General features: G+C 40.1%; 1 protein-coding gene and 1 pseudogene across 1 annotated transcript; one reads left to right on the top strand and one right to left on the bottom strand.

The window, feature by feature from the left end:
- Positions 1-510: 510 nt before the first annotated feature.
- LOC125011037 (immunoglobulin lambda-1 light chain-like) lies at positions 511-7,566 on the top strand. Its single transcript, XM_047590027.1, has 5 exons — positions 511-553; positions 631-937; positions 6,345-6,397; positions 6,993-7,301; positions 7,388-7,566. The coding sequence occupies exons 1-5, from the start codon at positions 511-513 to the stop codon at positions 7,537-7,539; spliced, it is 864 nt and encodes a 287-aa protein (XP_047445983.1). The 3' UTR covers positions 7,540-7,566.
- Positions 7,567-9,930: 2,364 nt separating this feature from the next.
- LOC125011028 lies at positions 9,931-18,232 on the bottom strand (annotated as a pseudogene).
- Between the last annotated feature and the right edge of the window lie 4,421 nt (positions 18,233-22,653).

Raw genomic sequence — 22,653 nt, 5'->3', positions numbered from 1 at the left:
TTTTAGGAGCTGAAGTCAAACATTTGATCTTCTTCTTCACTTGTCAATTCATGGATTATTATAGTTTCATGAGTTCTCAGTGATTAGTGATTACTCTCAACTTTAAGAGTCATTGAACTGATTCTGTACGAAGCGTAAATGTTTTCAGGAAAACAGTCCTTTAATAGAAGAGTATTACAGAGAACAGTCTGTGTTACTAAAGTCACCACCAACCTGAATGTGTTTGTGGGAACATGAATGTTTTTTAGTCTTTCTGCATCATGTGACCCAGATTTTTTTCATCTGCTGTCAGATTCAGATCAAGACCATGAAAGGACACAGCAGCTTGATCTGAGCTGTCAATCATCAGCAGCCGTCTCATCTGTGGGCTGCAGGGGCTGATGGGAGCTTTGAGGACCTGCTAGAAACCACGTGGCCTCGTCTCATGTCACAGCTCGTCCTTGTTGGGCCTCAGCTGCATCAGAGCTCCACTTCTCCCCAGGTTCACCAGAGGATACACCACCACACAAAATGCTTTTCCTCCCAGCTGCTGCTCTGTGCTGTCTGTGTTCAGGTGAGTGTTTCCAACAAACTCCACCTTTAACAAACACTGTCTCACTAACCTTCATCTATCTGTCTGTGTCTCTACAGCCCTGGTTGCCATGGCAGCAGAGCCGACCCAGGACCAGTTAACATTGACCAGGAGAGTTGGTCAAACAGTCTCCTTCACATGTGAAGCAACTCACCAGTGTGATCATAATTATATACTCTGGTACCAGAAGAAAGAAACATTCAGCATAATTACTCTTATTCATGAGGATAGTGGTGAATTATTTCCAGGTTCCAATCATCCTCAGAAAGATGATTTCTCATCTGTGTATAAACAGAACAGTTGGGAGTTAGAGATAAAGAAAGTTAAAGTCGATCATTCAGCCTCCTACTACTGCTCCTGTCTGAAGCTTGATCCCAACAGTGAGAAATGATGTGAGCAGCCTGAACAAAAACCAACAGATGAACAGATGTCAAACAGTGTTTGTGACAGGAAGAGAGCAGTAAACCACAGCCCAGGTTCACATATTTCACCTCCATCTCAGACAGAGTCCCAAACATACTGAGCTGAGGGAGATTCTTCTTTCCTGCTCTCACTATTTATTTGACATCAGATTTATTCATGTTGTTAGCAGATATTTCAACAGTTCGAAAAAAGATGAAAACAACACAGAGAAGAAGAAAGAGCAAAAATACAAAGTCAATCAAAATAATTCAATGTAAGAGCAAAAGAACACAAAGATATTTTCAAAGACTTTTAAAAGTCAAAGTTGAATAGAATGAATGATTTCAGACAAATGTTCCAGATGTAGATGAAGCTCCTCTGCTTCATCTACATCTTGATGTAACGTCTTACTCTAATCTGACCACTTATTTCCAGTTATCTAACGTGTTACTATTTCCAAGCCACTTATCAGATTAAAGTTATTCATACAAGTTATTGTCCGTTACTATTTTTCCCATTTTATATTTTACCTTTCTTTTATCTACGTCACATATGTGACAACTCTCCTTTTCCGCATGATGACAGCTCACTAATACCACAGTAACACACATGTAAACACAACAGAGGGAGGAGAGAGATGCAAGTTTTTGAGCTGGAAATAAAGCTGGAGTAGAGGTGCAGCTTAGAGGCCACAGGGTCAGAGGTTAACCTCTCCGATTTGCTCCAAGGCACCGTACAAAAATAAAAAACTTAAAAATCTCTGAGTCTAGACTTTGGAGCACAATCAGTAAATTGGGGAGAGTTGAGGAAGTTTGTTGTATAGGAAATGAAAATGATAACAAGAAAAAGATATGTTGCAATATAACATAAATATACAGAAACAATAAAGTGGAATCGTGCATGTGGACATAGACTCCAGTCTCCCTGCCACCATCCAGTGGACAAGAGGTCACAGAAAATGAATGAATGTTTCCAATGAAATTAACTTTTAGTGGTGTGATGGTCAGTAGTGATTAAAGACAGGAAAGAAGGTTCTGGGTTTGAATCCATAGGCTGACTGGAGCCTTTGTGTGTGTTTGTATGACAGCTATGTTTAAAACAACCTAAACGTGTCTGATAAGAAAGAAATCAAAAAAGAAAAGTTAGTCTTTTACTGCCCCTGTCTCCCCTTCCATGGAAAGAGTTGCTGGCAGGCTCTGTGGTAAGGGCAGTCCCTGATATCAGTGGCAGATGCTACACAGTAAAAATCATAGTGTCAATCCTTATAGAGTAGAATTTAACTCTGTTTCAGATCAAATTTATTCTTTACAGTTAATTCTACTCAATTCAGTGTCAAAACTAACAATGAAATGAGAACAAATATTCAACACTGAGCTTTGTTCTGCCTGGAGTAATATGATAACACTTTATAGATAATTTTACTCCAAATTCAGTTATTAAAATGACACTCTACAGTGTAATAATGTTTCATTTTTATTTCTCCAGTGTTATTTTATTTTATTATATCTAGGTGCTATACTACTGAATTGATTTGATCTAACTTATCAAATAGAAATAAAAGACAGACAAACAAGGTTACAGTAACAACTTGCTTTAATGCTCACCAGATGAAGCAATAAGGAACAATATAGAGAGCTGTGCCATTCACTCCATATGACATCTGTATGTCAAAAGGCCTGGGATAAGGCAGGTTGTCAACATGAAAGACAACTAAATCTTGCTTTCTCCTTGTTACTTCGTATGCATGGAAATGTTCTTGAAAAGTGAATGTACATAAAGGCAAAGTGAGCAGCAATGATTTTTCATGCATTATCAGAACAGACTCAGTCTGGTAAAAGAGGCAATTCACATTAAACTGCACCACAAATAAGTAAAATAAAGTAAAATCATTGTGTTTAGCTCAATTCACTTTCATAACTTGACCAGTGAATGACGATAATTGAAGGTAGATTTCATCTTCTCATGGACAGTGTCTTCATCAGCAGTGTTTCAAAACAGCAGCAGCTGCTTCCACGTCCTCATCAGATGACACTTTGTCAGCAGTGAAGGGTCTGGGTTGACCTGGTCCACCACCTTGAGACAAAACACAGATTTACTTGCTCCACTCTAACTGATGAGGTCACGCACTCTAGCACGAAGATTCTGTGCAATACACATCAACTATAATCTCAGAATTTCTACAAAAATGATCATGGTCATTGAACACCTCACCTCGCCCTACGTTCATCACGTGAGTAAGCGTATTGCGTCACTTCCCGATTCTGCACCGCTGCTGTGTGCGCTTGCACTGTTTTAGCTCCGTTAAAATCATGTAAACGTTTTCTGTAAAAGTGGTGAAACTCCTGTTTTGAGTTTACACAACCACCTGTCCTCTGTAGCACCTTGTTAATCTCACGTTTCTTCTCAGTTTAATCAGCTTTGGTGTATTTAGTGGTTAACTATGGCTACTTTCTCTCCCTCTGCTTCTCCTTCTCTCTCCTGCTCGTCGTGCCACATGTTTAGCTCCTCCTCTGCCTCCTTTAGTGTTAATGGTACCTGTATTAAATGTAGTTTATTTGTAGCTTTGGAGGCGAGGCTCTCTGAACTGGAAGCACGGCTCCGCACCATGCAAAACCCAATAGCTAGCCAGCGCCCTGTAGCCGGTGTGGGCCGAGAAGCCCGTTAGCATAGCTCCTGCTAGCTGCCCCCCTGCAGCTCCCATTAGCATAGCTCCTGCTAGCTGTCCCCCTGCAGCTCCCGTTAGCATAGCTCCTGCTAGCTGCTCCCGTGCAGCTCCTGAAGAGCTGGAACCAGAGCGGCTTCCCTAGAGTTGGTTAGAGTTGTTTTTTTTTGGCATACCAGTGAAAGCTGATGTTGTGTTTTCTGAGGATGTGACCAAGGGGAAGGATGTAAATAAGGAAGAGGAGGGGTCCCAGGACAGAGCCTCGGGGAACACCAGATGTCAATCATGACATATTATTACAGAATCTTTGCCTTTATGGTTTAAGTGGCACAAGTCTGTTGTGGTTCAAAAGTTATTTGTCATCAAGAAAGTCATTTGTATCTTGGAATAACAACTCTTTAGTCTGCAGGTTGTTTTCTTGTGGTGTGACACAAGGATGAATTTTGGGCTCTAATACGGCATCTGTTATCAAGAAAAATCCTCATCAATCTTTATTAACCATGATCTATCCTTACATCTCATACTACAATGCTGTTTGTGCTTGTACTTTTACGAGCCCCCTCAGTGGTATTAAATTATTAATGATGAAATTAATCATTGTGCAAAAATGATAACACTCTCCAACAGAGTCTCTAGCTCCACCTCACTGTTGCAATCCCCATGTATTCTGCCCATTTTCAACGTACATTTTCTGCAAATATATGTTTTCATGTATCAATCCATCCACAAGCTACTTCCAACCTGTTTTCACTCTACATACCAGTTCAATTCCCAAATACATCGATACTTTTTTTAAATGTTATTTTTGGAACTCACAATTTTCATTAAGATACACGGGTCCCCATTATTAGAACTCCTTACCAGCTCCCATTAGAGAAAGTAACAGTGCACATTCAAGAAGCAAACAATACATCTTTTATTGGACCATTTTTGCAAATACAAATTCGTACTCCATCCATTTCCATAATATTTTGTTTTTTTCTGGGAAAATGTAGTGCAACTACTCACTAACGCCACCAAATGGCACTTTCTCAGTTTGGTGAACTGGTTGAAAAAGCTGTTAAATAGATACCGGAGGTCGTCCACAGCGGTGCCACCACACCACGGTTTTCAGAGGTTTATGAAGGTAAATATAGTACAAATGTGGCTGTTTACATGAAATATCTAAAGAGTAATGCATGTTTACAGACTGAAGTCATTTACTGAAATGTGTATGTGTTAGCGGTTGGCAGAGAAACAGACGATGAGACACCCAACGGTTGTCAAGTAGCAGGTTGTCGTCAATGCTGTTTGTGCTACGGGAAAAATGCACAAGTTAGTAACGTTATGTATTACAACTCTACATTCAGCTTTCATTGTGAAGTTCTGACCTGTGAATGTGTGTTTGCTGTGAATTTGTGGGCCCTTTGTGGTTTAGGGTCAAGCCACTGTAGTTAATTCTTTGTACTCTGTTGTTGCCTATAAGGAGATTTTGGTACACTCTAGCAGTCTGTACTGGACTGTAGGACATATTTTAATACTCTGTTGTAATAGGTTAATTACTCAAGACTAAACTAGACTAAACACAGTTACAGTAAGTGTCCCAGTGTACCAGGCACAGTGTGGTGTCGCTGATTTTTGTTTTTGACTAGTACTGTAGACACAGTTGAAGACTCTCAGTCAGTTTTAGTTCTAAACTTGCATCATTGATTTTATTTAAACACCATATTCTTCTGTTCAGAAATAAAGACCCCAGAAGATATTTCTGTGTCCTGTGCTGGTTCAGTTTAGCTTGGCTACATATGTATCCTTTCTCTTTATCAGTTGTCCTTTTTTGTGTGACTGCTATTGCATTGATTGTTAAAGCTGAATTTTGTTTAGGAGGGCCACCTGACAAGCGCATATAGGGTTTTTTGTTTCCTCCTGCACATTCCCACCTCAAACTTCACATTATTTTCTCTTCGCAATGTATGTGCTTTGTTATGATATTGATCTGCTCGATATACCTTTTACTTGCGTGCTATTAAATGAAAATAAATGAATATGTTTTTTTTGTTTGTTTGTTTTTTTAAATACATAAATAAATCACACCATAGTCAGACAGAGAAGCTGGTTCAGGGACAGGCTGCTGTCTCTGTCCTGCTCCATGGACACGTTGAGGAGGACGTTTGTCCTTCAGGACATAAGACTCTACAGCGTCTCCCTGTGAGGAACCAACTGGACTGTGGTCATTACTGATACTATTCTATATATTTATTCACATTATTACATATTTATGTAATAACTTAAATATGTTTCATATGTGTTTCTATGTAATGATGCTACTGGACACTGAATGTCCAACAGAAATTCTGATGACCAAAACAGATGTTGACCTGCTGGTGGCGCTAGATAAAAAGTCCAAATCAACAGTCAGTTAATGAAGTTGATCCTCTGGGACCAAGAATGTGTAGAAATGTTGATGTGAGTCCATCATCCATCCTTGAGTCCAGATCCAGTCCATGACTAAGACTAAAGTAGTGGACTGACCAACCACTGACATTAACATCAGAGCCATGCTGCTAGTGAGGCTAAAAGAAAGGAGAAGAAGAGACAGTCATGTAGATGTGAACATCAGAGAAACACATCAAGGAGCTGAAATATGATCCTTCCTCCTCATGTGACTCCTTCCCCTCAGCTGACTCTCTCAGCAGCACACAGGTTTTTGTATTAGTCTTTTTCACTGTGTAGCAGCGGCGGGGGCTACCTCATCTTTGGCTCTGGAACTAAACTGTATGTAACAGGTAAGAAGAAACATTTCTTTTCCTTCACTTGTTTTATTGTAGAAGCTGAAATGTGTTTAAAGTCAGTTTGTGCTGCTTCAGGCTTTACATGTTAGTTTTTTCCTCATTAGTAGAGAATTCATCCTGCAGCCATTGTTCCATAAGAAAAGCTCAATCATTTCTGAAAGCATGTTGAAATGTGACTGAACAACTAAAGTCATTCTTTCTTTCTGTAAATATTAGTGACGTTACAAACATTTAGGATTTGATCGTCTCAGTAATTCTGTTGAAAACAAGATGATATTTAATGTTCAACTATTTCACATTCTTTTCAAGTGTCTATCGATTGTATTGGATCATTTCTGAAAGTTAGAACCTTGTCAGATCTAATCGCTGTCACTTATTTTATATGATGGTAAATGTGTCTTTAATTGATGATGTGTTAATAGGAAAACAGCAGCAAATACAAAACACAGTTAGAAAATGACACAGTTAAAAGACAAAAAAAAGACAAATGAAAAGAAGATGATTCAATTTACAAGCAGGTGATACAAACTAGTGAATATTGTGGAGCTGCTGTTGACTGTGTGAATGTGTGTGTGCTGTCAAACTTCAGATGAGCAGGTAGTGAAGCCCGTGGTGAGCGTGTACCCAGCAGCATCCAGAGCCCACCTGGAGGGGAAGAGCTCTCTGCTGTGTCTGGCCTCACACATGTTTCCTCCTGAGGTCAAGTTCTCCTGGAAAAGACAGAAGGAGGGCGGCTCTCTGGAGGAGCTGACCCCTGCTGAGGGAGAGCAGCTGGAGCTCAGAGAGTCGGGACGCAGAGCCTCCATCAGGCTGGTGGATAGAGATGATCTCTACACATATGAATACACCTGCTCCGTCGAGCACGAGGGAGGCACAGTGGAGGCCAAAGCACTACAAGGTAATGAAAACTCTGTGACTATGTTCAGCAGTGATACAGATAATCTCTCACTGCAGCTCTAAACATTGACTCCTTTTCTGTTTCAGAGGTTCCTCATGTCTCTCAGTACAAAGTGAAGCTGCTCTGTCTGCAGTACACAGTGCTGATAGTGAAGAGTCTGGTGTACTGCTGTGGACTCTCTCTGCTGATGATCCTCAGAAACAAGGGACCGTCCACCAGCTCCACACATGCTGACTGACTGTTTTCTGCTACTCTTTTCTCTCCATACATCTCATCACTTCATCTCATTCATCACTTTGATCAGTCTTCAGAAATGTTGTTGAAATGTTCTTCTTTGTAATCTGTATCTGTTCATTCACGTGTTGATTGTCATCCTGTAAATAGAAACACATATATTCACATAGAAATCTGCTCTTAGAACGTGTTCATTCTCTAGTCGTCTAGTTTCTTTCCACTTTTAACTGGGACTTGTATAATAATGAAAATGAAGCCGAATCATCATCAGTTTCCAGCTGTTTCTTCTGCTCTTGTGTTTCTTTCTAATAAATGCAGACTCCACCAGGCTGCTCTTTAGTTTCACTGGAACACACTCAATAAACACGAGAAACCGACACAATCCCAGAGTCTGGTTTTCATCAACTGATTTTTATGTGTCTTAACAAAACAAGTCAAACACTTGAACTTTAGAGTTTGGACGTCAGTGAATAAAGTAACAAGCTGCTTCCAGTTCCTGGATGTGACGTCTATGAACCCTGTGAATGAAGCACAGACTGATGCACTGAGAGAAAATGAAGCTTGAAGAGAATTTCCATGAGAAATGTGTCTCAGTGGTTAATGAGGTGAACTCATGATACATTTAAAGTGATTGGGACGTTCAGACTTTTTCTTCCAACTAGAACTCAGTGAACTAATGAGACTGGAGGTGAACCAACATGGACGCCTGCTTCACAACAACAGCATGACTTGTTTGTCTCATGGGTTTGTGTCTCTGTCTCACTGAGGCTTGTGTTCTGTTCTGATTAATGACAACACAACAACAGGAAGCATTATTGTTTCTAATAGAAGCTGAAAATCCTCTCACAGGATCAATTTAAACACTTTACAGGTAAAAACTTTAAACTTCTTTACTTTGAAATAAATTAATTAAATGTTATTTTATTCACCAGAAACCTCTGTAATTAATGAGTGATTAGGATTCATCCACTAACAGGTCCAGTTAGAGGACCATGAACTTTCAGTGTTCAGCTCTCAAACAGTTTAGTTTCCACTGACACACTGACCTGCTGCTAATGAAGCTATTTCATGACTGGTGAATAAAATAACATTTAATTAATGCACTTAGTGATTGTTTCAAAGTGTAAAGTCCATCTTTATTCATGAAAACCTATAAATACCCTGAACATGACACCAGCTTCAGGTGGTGATTGGACTCAGTTCATCTCTGTGTGGGTGGAGGCTCAGAGGAACAAAGGTTTACAGAAAACAAGAGAAAGGGAGGGGAGGTGATGAGTGTGTTCAGCAGCCGATATCAATCTGTTCTCAGTGGTTATTAGGACAGAAAACAAACTGCTGACAGCCAATCAGACTTCCTTCCTGCAGCAGACGGGCTGTGTGGGTTTGTGCTCTGCAGCCTCCACACCGTTAGCTGTGGCTTTTCACTTTAATGACACAATGACAGTTTCACCACCAGCTCTGGTTAAACAATCTTTAAAGGAAGCACCTGTGTTCTTCATCTGAGAGAGAAACACATTTACATGATTGTGATTATTTTATTGTGTTGTGTTTAAAATCTTCCATCCTCTCATAAATGTCTCCTCTCTGATAAATAGAACTTTAAAGAAGTTTAAAGTTTTTACCTGTAAAGTGTTTAAATTGATCCTGTGAGAGGATTTTCAGCTTCTATTAGAAACAATAATGCTTCCTGTTGTTGTGTTGTCATTAATCAGAACAGAACACAAGCCTCAGTGAGACAGAGACACAAACCCATGAGACAAACAAGTCATGCTGTTGTTGTGAAGCAGGCGTCCATGTTGGTTCACCTCCAGTCTCATTAGTTCACTGAGTTCTAGTTGGAAGAAAAAGTCTGAACGTCCCAATCACTTTAAATGTATCATGAGTTGACCTCATTAACCACTGAGACACATTTCTCATGGAAATTCTCTTCAAGCTTCATTTTCTCTCAGTGCATCAGTCTGTGCTTCATTCACAGGGTTCATAGACGTCACATCCAGGAACTGGAAGCAGCTTGTTACTTTATTCACTGACGTCCAAACTCTAAAGTTCAAGTGTTTGACTTGTTTTGTTAAGACACATAAAAATCAGTTGATGAAAACCAGACTCTGGGATTGTGTCGGTTTCTCGTGTTTATTGAGTGTGTTCCAGTGAAACTAAAGAGCAGCCTGGTGGAGTCTGCATTTATTAGAAAGAAACACAAGAGCAGAAGAAACAGCTGGAAACTGATGATGATTCAGCTTCATTTTCATTATTATACAAGTCCCAGTTAAAAGTGGAAATAAACTAGACGACGAGAGAATGAACACGTTCTAAGAGCAGATTTCTATGTGAATATATGTGTTTCTATTTACAGGACGACAATCAACACGTGAATGAACAGATACAGATTACAAAGAAGAACATTTCAACAACATTTCTGAAGACTGATCAAAGTGATGAATGAGATGAAGTGATGAGATGTGATGGAGAGAAAAGAGGAGCAGAAAACAGTCAGTCAGCATGTGTGGAGCTGGTGGACGGTCCCTTATTTCTGAGGCTCATCAGCAGAGAGAGTCCACAGCAGTACACCAGACTCTTCACTATCAGCACTGTGTACTGCAGACAGAGCAGCTTCACTTTGTACTGAGAGACATGAGGAACCTCTGAAACAGAAAAGGAGTCAACTGTTTAGAGCTGCAGTGAGAGATTATCTGTATCACTGCTGGACACAGTCACAAAGTTTTCATTACCTTGATTGGAATCGACTGTGCCTCCCTCGTGCTCGACGGAGCAGGTGTATTTATATGTGTAGAGATCATCTCTATCCACCAGCTTGATGGAGGCTCTGCGTCCCGACTCTCTGAGCTCCAGCTGCTCTCCCTCAGCAGGGGTCAGCTCCTCCAGAGAGCCGCCCTCCTTCTGTCTTTTCCAGGAGAACTTGACCTCAGGAGGAAACATGTGTGAGGCCAGACACAGCAGAGAGCTCTTCCCCTCCAGGTGGGCTCTGGATGCTGCTGGGTACACGCTCACCACGGGCTTCACTACCTGCTCATCTGAAGTTTGACAGCACACACACATTCACACAGTCAACAGCAGCTCCACAATATTCACTAGTTTTTATCACCTGCTTGTAAATTGAATCATCTTCTTTTCATTTGTCTTTTCTTTGTCTTTTAACTGTGTCATTTTCTAACTGTGTTTTGTATTTGCTGCTGTCTATTTTCACCAGGACTCCCTTTAAAAAGAGCTTCTCAGTCTCAGTGGGATCATTCTGGTTAAAGAAATAAATTATTTACATCATTTCCAAATCCCTGAATTGTGTTTTTCAGTTGTTCATTTGTCATTTCAGTGATTACAATATGTATTGAATATGACACATTTAAGAGCACAGACTTTAATCACTAATAAAACACATCAACATGTTAGTTTGTGTCAGTCATGTTCAAATGTTTAAATACTTTATGCTGATGATGGTGATAAAACTTCATTTAATTTAACAACACATTCACTTTGTGTTTTTTTCTTTTTCTATTAACACATCATCAATTAAAGACACATTTACCATCATATAAAATAAGTGACAGCGATTAGATCTGACAAGGTTCTAACTTTCAGAAACGATCCAATACAATCGATAGACACTTGAAAAGAATGTGAAATAGTTGAACATGAAATATCATCTTGTTTTCAACAGAATTACTGAGACGATCAAATCCTAAATGTTTGCAAAGTCACTAAAATTTACAGAAAGAAAGAATGACTTTAGTTGTTCAGTCACATTTCAACATGTTTTCAGAAGTGATTGAGCTTTTCTTATGGAACAATGGCTGCAGGATGAATTCTCTACTAATGAGGAAAAAACTAACATGTAAAGCCTGAAGCAGCACAAACTGACTTTAAACACATTTCAGCTTCTACAATAAAACAAGTGAAGGAAAAGAAATGTTTCTTCTTACCTGTTACATACAGTTTAGTTCCAGAGACAAAGTTGAGGTACCAGTAGTCGCTGCTGTCACACAGTGAAAAAGACTAATACAAAAACCTGTGTGCTGCTGAGAGAGTCAGCTGAGGGGAAGGAGTCACATGAGGAGGAAGGATCATATTTCAGCTCCTTGATGTGTTTCTCTGATGTTCACATCTACATGACTGTCTCTTCTTCTCCTTTCTTTTAGCCTCACTAGCAGCATGGCTCTGATGTTAATGTCAGTGGTTGGTCAGTCCACTACTTTAGTCTTAGTCATGGACTGGATCTGGACTAAAGGATGGATGATGGACTCACATCAACATTTCTACACATTCTTGGTCCCAGAGGATCAACTTCATTAACTGACTGTTGATTTGGACTTTTTATCTAGCGCCACCAGCAGGTCAACATCTCAAGAATCAAGAATCAGGAATCAAGAATCTTTATTGTCATTATGCAAGGCACAACGAAATTCTGTTCAGCAGCTCTTGGTATAAATGTACAGACCTGAGATATATAAATAATATAAATATAGAATAGGAAATATAAAATAGAATAACAAGTTAAAATAAAAAATAGAATTTAAGAATAAAATAAGATGAGATGAGAGGTAGTAGTGCAATCAAGGATATTTAAAGTGACCAGTATGAATATTGCATGTATAGCAGCATGTTTAGACAAGGTGCAGTGCAGTATCAGAGTCTATCTGGCATCTGCAGGGGTTTAATGCTCAGTCTCTGGATGGGGGGGTATGTGAGGAGATGGGGTGATGGATTTCACAGCTCTGGGGAATAAGCTGTGTCTCAGTCTGTTTGTGTTGGTCTTTATATTCCTAAACCTGTTCCTGGAGGGAAGAGGCACAAACAGTTCGTGGCCTGGGTGGGCGGGGTCTGCAGCTATACGGCCAGCCCTCCTTTGGACCCGGCTGTCATATATTGAGTCCAGGTGTGGGAGAGGACTCCCAACAATCCCCTGTGCGGTTTTCACCACCCGGGCCAAGTCCTTCCTGTCCTGTACAGTGCAGCTCCTATACCACACTGTTGCACTCAGACAGAGGATGCTCTCTATTGTGGCTCTGTAGAAGTTTGTCAGAAGCTGAGAGGAGAGTCCAGTCCTTTTCAGCTTCCTGAGGAAGAAGAGCCTTTGTTGGGCCTTCTTCACCAGGTGAGATGTATGCGTGTACCAAGTGAGATCAGATGTGATGTGGATGCCAAGGAACTTGATGTTGTCCACCCGCTCCACCTCCTCCCCATGAATGAGGAGAGGGGTGTGTTCCTTCCTCCTGGATCTCCTGAAGTCCACGATGACCTCCTTGGTCTTGCTGGTGTTCAGGGCAAGGTTGTTGTCTGAACACCATCCTGTCAGGTGCTGGATCTCCTCTCTGTAGTGAGTCTCGTCGTTGTCCGATATGAGACCCACTACGGTGGTGTCATCTGCAAACTTCACAGCCATGTTTGTGGGGTGAACCGCAGTGCAGTCATGTGTGAAGAGGGTGAAGAGGGCCGGGCTGAGCACACATCCCTGCGGTGTCCCTGTGATCTGTTTTGGTCATTAGATTTTCTGTTGGACTTTCAGTGTCCAGTAGCATCATTACATAGAAACACATATGAAACATATTCAAGTTATAACATAAATATGTAATAATGTGAATAAATATATAGAATAGTATCAGTAATGACCACAGTCCAGTTGGTTCCTCACAGGGAGGCGCTGTAGAGTCTTATGTCCTGAAGGACAAACGTCCTCCTCAATGTGTCCATGGAGCAGGACAGAGACAGCAGCCTGTCCCTGAACCAGCTTCTCTGTCTGACTATGGTGTCATGTAGAGGGTGGTGGACATTGTTTTCTCTTTTCTTTTTTATTAATTTATTAGCACATAAATAAAAAGAATAGTGAACAGATCAACACCATAACAAAGCACAAAGTACATGAAGAAGAGAAACATATAGGAAGTTTGAAACAAATGAAACCCACAGGAGCTTGTCAGGTGTCTCTCCGAGATGACAAACATTCAGCACAAACAATACATGAACTAACACACACACAGATTATTGTATGGCCATCTATGAGGACACTCATGGGCATAATGCATTCCCTAGCCCCTTACCCTAACCCTAACCATAATCTAATTTAACCTTTACCCTAAAACTGAGTTTTAACCTTCAAAACAGTCAGAAAGTGAGGACCGGACAAAATGTAGACACACACACACACACACACACACACACACACACACCATCTATGTGTGTATGTATTTAGGAATTGAACTGAAATGTAGAGTGAAAACAGGTCAGAAGTATCTTCTGGATGGATTAATACACGAAAACAAAGAACATTTGCAGAAAGTTTCCTTTGAAAATGGGCAGAATACATAGAGATGAAACAGTGAGGTGAAACTACAGAGTCTGTTGGAGAGTGTTGTCATTTTTGCATAATAATTAATGTTATTGTTCATCATTTAAGTTGATTTTGATGAAAAGTTTTTGCAGGATGAAAATACCATTGAGGTGTTTCTTTAAAGTACTCGTCCAAACAACATAGCAGTATGTTGGAGTCTATTGAGAGCCTGTTAATTCTTTGTATTGATTATGGTAGATGAACTATTATTTATAGTCTGTCCTATACACTATTTATTTATAAAGTTAGGACAGTTTTCTTAATATTGGTCCAGTCAAGTCCCTCCTGCTCATCAGTCCGTCCTCCTCCTGGGATTAATGAGTGAGGACAGCTGGTTGATTTCTAGGTGTAAATATCATGTATGAACTTTTCTGAATATTAATGATAATTTGTTTTTGTCTTGAACCAGGTTTCAACTTTACACAATTCTTTGTTCATTTCTGACACAAATCTTTGTCCATTTTTACAAAATACTGAAATCATCTGCAAACAAGATGAGAAATGGTTTTGATGATGTCAGGTATAAATCATTTACATGTATAAGAAATAAAAGCATCTCCAAACTCCTTGAGGAACACCACAAGAAATTCATCTGTAGTCTGAGGAGTTATTGTTCAAAGATACAAGCTGCTTTCTTGATGACAAATAACTTTTGAGCCATAACAGATTAGTGCCACTTAAACCATAAAGACAAAGCTTCTGTAATAATATATGTCATGATTAACAGTATCAGATGCCTTTGATAGATCAACAAACACTCCCAGTGTGATTTCCTTATTGTCTGTGGCTTTGATGTTATCAGTGAGTTGGGTTAGGACTATTAAAGAGGAAAGTTTCTCTCTGAACTCATACTGGTGATCATAAAATATATTATTTTCATTCAAATATTTAGCCAAGCGGTTGTAAACTAGTTTTTCTAAATCTTTGGAGAAACATGGTGAAACAGATGTTGGTCTATAATTAGAAAGTAAAGAGGGATCGTCTGCTTTAAAAGCTGAATGACTTGGACCCATTTAAACTGTTTCAAGTGACAGATTTATGATATGAAGTAGTGGTTTAGAGATACATGGAAGACTTATTTGAAGTTTGGAGGATTTCAGATCATCGTGGTCTGGTGCAGATAATTTCATTTTGTTAACAATATTAATAATGTCAGACTCAGGGATGGGACCAAATACAAAAGAGTGAGAGAGACTCGCAATCCCAGAGACAGACAGAGGAGTCTGTGGTATCTTCTCTGAGAGAGAAGGACCAATATTCACACAAAAGTTCTTAAAGTCATTTCATATTTCAAAGGGATCAGAATTTGTTTCATAAGCTCCTTTGAATTCACTTTGTGCAGGGCTATGTTTTTAGTTAATTAGTTCATTGATAATCTTCCATGTATTTTTCATATTATTCTGACAATCAGAGAAAACTGTGATGTTTGAGAGGGTGTTGATGTCCATGGTATGGAGGGATGTTAGTGCTGTCCAACGTTTTCTTCAGGGACGTCCCAGCTTATTTGTCCACACACATTGTGCATCGTTCCAACATTGTGTCTTGGTAACAAGGAGGGAGGCTGTTAAATATGAAAATGTGTGATGCATTATAAGAAGCAAAATAAGACAATGGAGCCCAGACTGTTGAAACTGAAGTTCTTCAGCAAGAATGAGAAAGAATTGACCCACAGAGCTTCAGTGGTGAATGTGACCCTGTCCCAGCTTCTATGGAACATGTTGCAGGAATCAAATTCAAAATGTTGAATATTTACACAAAAACAATCAAGTTTATCAGTCTGTTCATTAAATATCTTTGTAGTTTATTCAGATGAATGTAGGTCCAAAATGATTTCTGAATCATTGTCTTCGGTTTTCATTTATATTCTATGAAACTTCATTAGAACAGAGGTTTGTGAAACTCAAACATCAGAGGAACACATACGTGTGACTTCAGCTCTACCTTCAATAACATAGTCCATCCAAACTCATCATGAAGCTCATGGACCTATACATCAGCTCCTCCCTGTGTAGATGGATCCTTCCTGATGAACAGACCACAGATGGAGCAGATCTGCAACTCCACCTCCACCACACTGAACCTGAGCACTGGGGTCCCCCAAGGATGTGTCCTCAGCCTCTGCTCTTCTCCCTCTACACACATGACTGTACGTCCAAGCACAGCTTCAAAACCACCATTAAATTTGCTGATGACTCCACCATCATTGGCTTCATCACAGACGGTGATGAGTTATTCTACAGAGAGGAGGTTAGAGATCTGTCATCATGGTGCACAGCCAATAACCTCCTGCTCTACGTCAGCTAGACCAATGAGATGATAGTGGACTACAGGAGGCTTCAGGGAGGGACACAAGCCCCCATTCACCTGGAGGGAGTAGCAGTAGAAAGAGTCAACTGCTTCAGGTTCCTGGGCATCAACATCAGTGAGGATCTCAGCTGGTCACGCCACACGGGCAACATCATCAAGGCAGCTAGACAGAGCCTCTTCTTCCTGAGGCGTCTGAGGAGGTTTGGCTGCAGGAGGAAGACACAACAGATCCTCTCTGAGCCCAGACCCCCCAGATATAGACTATTTACACTCCTACCGTCTGGCTGGTGGTTCTGGAGCATCCACACATGAACCAACAGGTTCAGGGACAGTTTTTACCCACAATCCATCTCATCTCAATCCACTCATTCATCATTTGTCTGTAACTGTTTGTCCTCTGAGGGTCGTGTTGGAGCTGGAGCCTATCCCAGCTGTCATTGGGTTAGAAGTGGGGTAAAACCTGAACAGGTCTCCACTCTATCTCAGGGTTAACACAGAGAGACAGACAACAACTCACATCTAGGACCAATTTATGGAGGGTGGGAGGAAGCTGGAGAACCTGGAGAGAACCCACACAGACACAAACTACACACAGAAAGGCTCCAGTTGGCTGAAGGATTCAAACCCAGAACCTTCCTGCTGTGTTTCATCAGTCCTGACCATCACACCACTAAACATGTTATAATTTAAATAGAAACATTACGGATAGAGACTGGAGACTAAATATATTTATGTTATTTTGACACATATGTTTTTCTCTTTATTTTATTTTATTTTATTTTATTTTATTTTATTTTATTTTATTTTATTTTATTTTATTTTATTTTATTTACTTCTGTGAAATAAATTCATCTGAAAGTAAAGAACCTTGAAATGCTGCTGAAGTGTTGTTGTAGAGGAACGTTTGTTTCTAGAGGAAAGGTCAGGAGGTCTCCATGAATGTTAGGGTTCATCCTCTGAGAACCATGAACATCCACAGGAAACTGATGGAAATGTGTCCAACAACATCAGCGTCCTAATGAGCTGCTGCTACAAGAACTAAGTCCTGACCTGACATCAGTCCAAGATTTGTCTCTGAAAATGGAAGAAAGTGAAATGATGTGGTGAAATCTGCTGGAAGGTGTTAAACAACAAGTGCTGCTGGAAGTGTTTTCATTAACATTGTGAAGCAGGAGTGGACTTTATTCCAGCAGCAGCTCAGAGCAGAGGAGCTTCATCTTCATCTGGAACATTTGTCTGAAATCATTCATTCTATTCAACTTTGACTTTTCAAAGTCTTTGAAAATATCTTTGTGTTCTTTTGCTCTTTCATTGAATTCTTTTGATTGACTTTGTATTTTTGCTCTTTCTTCTTCTCTGTGTTGTTTTCATCTTTTTTCTAACTGTTGAAATATCTGCTAACAACATGAATAAATCTGATGTCAAATAAATAGTGAGAGCAGGAAAGAAGACTCTCCCTCAGCTCAGTATGTTTGGGACTCTGTCTGAGATGGAGGTGAAATATGTGAACCTGGGCTGTGGTTTACGGCTCTCTTCCTGTCACAAACACTGTTTGACATCTGTTCATCTTTGGGTTTTTGTTCAGGCTTCTCGCATCATTTCTCACTGTGGGTAACTCTCTTCCAACTGGCGCAGTAGTAGGAGGCTGAATGATCAACTTTAACTTTCTTTATCTCCAAATCACAAACATTCTGTTTAATTAAAGGTAAGAAATCATCTTTCTGAGGATGATTGGAATTTGAACGTATTTCACCATCACTTTTATCAATAAAAAGAATCCAAGCGAATGTTTCAGTTTCTTTCTTCTGGAACCAGTAAATCCAGTTATAATCACACTGGTCAATTCCACATCTGAAGGAGACTGTTTGACCAACTCTCCTGGTCAATGTTAACTGGTCCTGGGTCAGATCTGCTGCCATGGCAACCAGGGCTGTAGAGACACAGACAGATAGATGAAGGTTAGTGAGACAGTGTTTGTTAAAGGTGGAGTTTGTTGGAAACACTCACCTGAACACAGACAGCACAGAGCAGCAGCTGGGAGGAAAAGCATTTTGTGTGGTGGTGTATCCTCTGGTGAACCTGGGGAGAAGTGGAGCTCTGATGCAGCTGAGGCCCAACAAGGACGAGCTGTGACATGAGACGAGGCCACGTGGTTTCAAGCAGGTCCTCAAAGCTCCCATCAGCCCCTGCAGCCCACAGATGAGACGGCTGCTGATGATTGACAGCTCAGATCAAGCTGCTGTGTCCTTTCATGGTCTTGATTTGAATCTGACAGCAGATGAAAAACATCTGGGTCACATGATGCAGAAAGACTAAAAAACATTCATGTTCCCACAAACACATTCAGGTTGGTGGTGACTTTAGTAACACAGACTGTTCTCTGTAATACTCTTCTATTAAAGGACTGTTTTCCTGAAAACATTTACACTTCGTACAGAATCATTTCAATGACTCTTAAAGATTAGAGTATTCACTAATCACTGAGAACTCATGAAACTATATTAATCCATGAATTGACAAGTGAAAGAAGAAGATCAAATGTTTGACTTCAGCTCCTAAAAGCAGAATCAAAGCTCAGTGACTCTGAGAGATTCTGGTCAGTTAGAAGAGATTTCCTGCTCTGACATGTTTGATAAACACAGACCTGATCAGCTCTGAAATAAAGCAAAGAGTAGCAGCGCCATCCTGTGGTAGAAACTGAATAGCTGTGTCTCTGACATTTTCTTTCATTTTTAGAGAAACAATGAAAACCATTAACAATAAGATCATGAATTAGGAGAAGCAGTGCAAGCTATCATCCTTTTTTAAGTACATCAGCCAGCTTCTGATTTTTTCCTCCATTGACCAAGTGTCTGTTAAAATAGTCATGTTGACACCTTCGTCCGTCCTTTTGTTTAGTGAATGTTAAGGTGTTTTCAGTTTGAAATGGACCTCTGTGAAACAATCCTGTTCGTACCTCATCGGTAAGAGGAGATGGCCAGTCAGGGTCTATTCGTGCAGCCTTTATTCCTGATGCTGCATCACTGGGTTCTTCTGAGGTGGAGGCGACAGGAGGATCGCTTGATGCTGATGAAGTGGCGGTGACTGTAGATGGCCCAGGATTTGCAGGAGCAGGGTTTAACAGCGTATCTGAAGAGAGAACGGGAGTCAGTGACATCGTTGGGTGTTAGAGTTTAATAGTAAAAGTTAATTCTAGGAATTACTTCACTATGCTGTACATGTATAATATACAAGGCAATTATTTTGTGATATGCTAATTAGATTAGATTCAATCTTATTATCATTACAGTGAAATGCTAATTAGCAGAATACAAAGAAGCAGTAAACTGCAGTAAAATATACTAGTGGAAATGCTGAGTTATGAAGAATTAACATACATGATGTGCACTTTAACATGGATGTACAAGGGCATTGTTATTATTTAATAGGCTTTGCAATGCAGTACCATTAATGTGGGTTAATTAGTTTTAGTATAAAAATAACAACATAAATATCAGTTGCACTTTTTTTATTCTTCTCCCCATCGGCGCCCCCTGGATGGATGGTGTCTTTAGTATTTGCCCATACTGCCTATGCCACGGGCCAGGCCTGAGCTGGAATGTGGAGTAGAAATACATCTGTAACACAGCTTGATTCTTTTCTTCTCTTGTCTTCCATGAATCATCATGTTCATCTGCTGACACTCCAGATGGACCCGATTCTTCAACCGGTAACTAGTGCAATAAAGTATCAGTCTGTATAGAAAGCAGTTGGAAATGGCTCCAACATTAAAATGCTGCTGAAGTTTTGATTGATCAGGATTAAAAATCGCATCATGTCACAATCCGACATCAGGAACAGTGACTACGAAACACACAGAAAACACTACCAGGTCTCTGCAGATTTACAAGTCTCAATGAACTCTATCAGATCAGTACACTGTAAATAAGAAAGATCACCCAAGCATCCTGAGAGATTGTTCAAAACTTCAGAGTTTGTCAGATTTCCTTGGGTCAAGGCCACTGACAAACCAGTTCCTCACTTCAGCACTGGACAGCTCCTCTGAACCCTCTCTACTGACAGACTCACACAAGGAGAGGTAACTTCAGCACTGGACAGCTCCTGTGAATTCATCATATAGATACAAGCAAGAGGCCCCTCACAAATTAACCCACTGTCAAAGACTGAGACCATCACCCAGTACTGCAGCTTCAAGTAAAGGAGATAAGCTAGCATCACCTTTATTCACCAATCAACTGTCACAAGATAAAGACAGCTGATGAAACTGAGAAACCATCTTTGATCTAGTGACATCCTCTTCCTCATCCACTGAGGAACACAAGTGACCAACACCAGGATCAGAAAAAAGCAGTCACTCAAATCCAATTCTCCTTGTTCCAGTTTACACGTAGATCGAATAACAGCACAAGTTGCTGGAACTGCTGGAAACTCTTGGGCAAGTTCATCTGGAGACTGTCTGATAGAATAGAACAGACTTTAGTACAGGGACATTTGAAGTCCAGAGCAAGGTTCTCCTCATCAGCATTTTAAAATAAATGAAATAAAATAAAATAAAAATGAAATTAAATCCTTTCAGCCCTGATGCCCCAAATCAAACTTTATTAATATAGTTCTTTTTCCAAAAAAAAAAAAGAAACAAGATCAAAATCAAGATGTAAAATGACGCGACAAGGAGCAAAGGGAAAGGCAGGGCTACATGTACACAAGAGGGCTAAGGGCTGACAAGACACAGGTGAAACTGATCAGGGCAATGACAGCAGGTGAACCCAATGAACAATCAAGGGACACACAAGGAAGCACAAGACAGGAAATCCAGAACTTAACAAAATAAAACAGGAAACACAAAACATGATTCACAAAATAAAAGTCAGACATAAACCATGACAGACCATAGGGTCTCTGCCGTAAAGATCACCCCAAGATAACAGGAACCAGGATGAGGGGACCCAACAGACGGCAGCCCCACAGGCTGACAGGAACAGGCTCCTAGAACTAAAAGACTAAAACAGTAAGATGTGGTAATAAACTAAAATAAACTGATAAAAATAAAAGTCCCTTAACCAGTAAGAATAGGTTATAAATATAAAAAAAAGTCCTGTAAAACACCAGTGACATGAATAAAAATCAACTGTGATAAAACAGAATCAGGATGAAATAAAATCATCAAATCAGATAATTTAAAAGAAGAATTAAAAAGATTCTAGAGTCTTGAGCCTCTTTTTTAAAGTATCAACAGTCTCTGAGGCCCTGAGCTTCTCCAGCTGTTCCACAGTCGGGGCCATAATAACTGAATGCTGCCTCCCTGTGTGTCTTAGATAGAACTTGTGGTTGGTTAAAAGGCCGGTACCAGAGGACTTCAGGGTTCATGAGGGTCGATACGGTAAAAGTAGGTCAGACAAATAAGAAGGTCCATTAAGACCATTAAGACATTTAAAAACTATTAAAAGAAACTTAAAATGATCCTGCTGAAGCGCATGGGGAGCCAATGCAAATACTTTATAAACGAGTCCTCTGTAGGTCTGGGTGAGGGGCTGACATTTGAGTCTGGCCTTCATCACTGTTGCTCTGGTGTTTGTGGCCCAGCTCAGGTCTTCTGACACCTGAAGACCAGGAACTTGTGACTGTCTGTCTGATCCACTTCAGTCCCCTGGATGTTGAGAGGATACAGAGGGGGGCTTTCCTCTGGAAGTCCAGAATGAGTTCTTTTGTTTTTACTATGTTGAGAACAAGATTGTTGTCCTCTCCATAGGTGGTGATGTTATTTATTTGTTCTCTGTATGAAGTCTCATCCCAGGATGGTTGTGTCTTCTGTGTATTTGACGGTGACATTGTTTTTGCTCGTGGAGACACAGTCAGAGACAGTGTAGAGAGCGTAGAGTCTGGAGCTGAGGCAGCAGCTCTGTGCGTCTGGATGCCTTTGTACTTTCAGTGACTCTCCACAGGATGCCGCTGCTTCTCTTTGCTTATTCATTTCAAAATGATCAGAGCTGATCAGGTCTCTAATTGTCAAACATGTCAAAATATTTGATATTTTTCTTTAACTTGTCAAATTCCTCCTGTATGTTCTGAGAGATATTAAAGCTGTAGAGTAATATTAGACAATAAACCTGATCTGAGAAGGATTTTTAATGGTTTCATCTCTTTAAATGTCAAATATACAAAATAAAATCATACAAATACATGGATTATAATATTATTATATTTGCAGAGTTTTCAGTGATTAGTTCATGTCATGATTTAAAGGCTTTTAAAGAGAATTAACTTTCATCTGAGCTGAAATAGACAGAGAGACAGAGTGGGAAAAGAATTCAATTCACTAGAAATTCACTTCCATTACTGAATGAAGTGAAACACATTGAAGAGTTCAGTCAGAGTTGAGGAGCTGTGTGGATTTGTGGTTTTGTATTTTCATCTCATCTCTTCAACAACAGAGAACAGTCTGTGTTACTAAAGTCACCACCAACCTGAATG

The sequence above is a fragment of the Mugil cephalus genome, chromosome 7 (genome assembly GCF_022458985.1).
Source record: "Mugil cephalus isolate CIBA_MC_2020 chromosome 7, CIBA_Mcephalus_1.1, whole genome shotgun sequence".
Lineage (NCBI taxonomy): Eukaryota > Metazoa > Chordata > Actinopteri > Mugiliformes > Mugilidae > Mugil > Mugil cephalus.
This window is presented reverse-complemented; position numbering and strand designations above follow the sequence as displayed.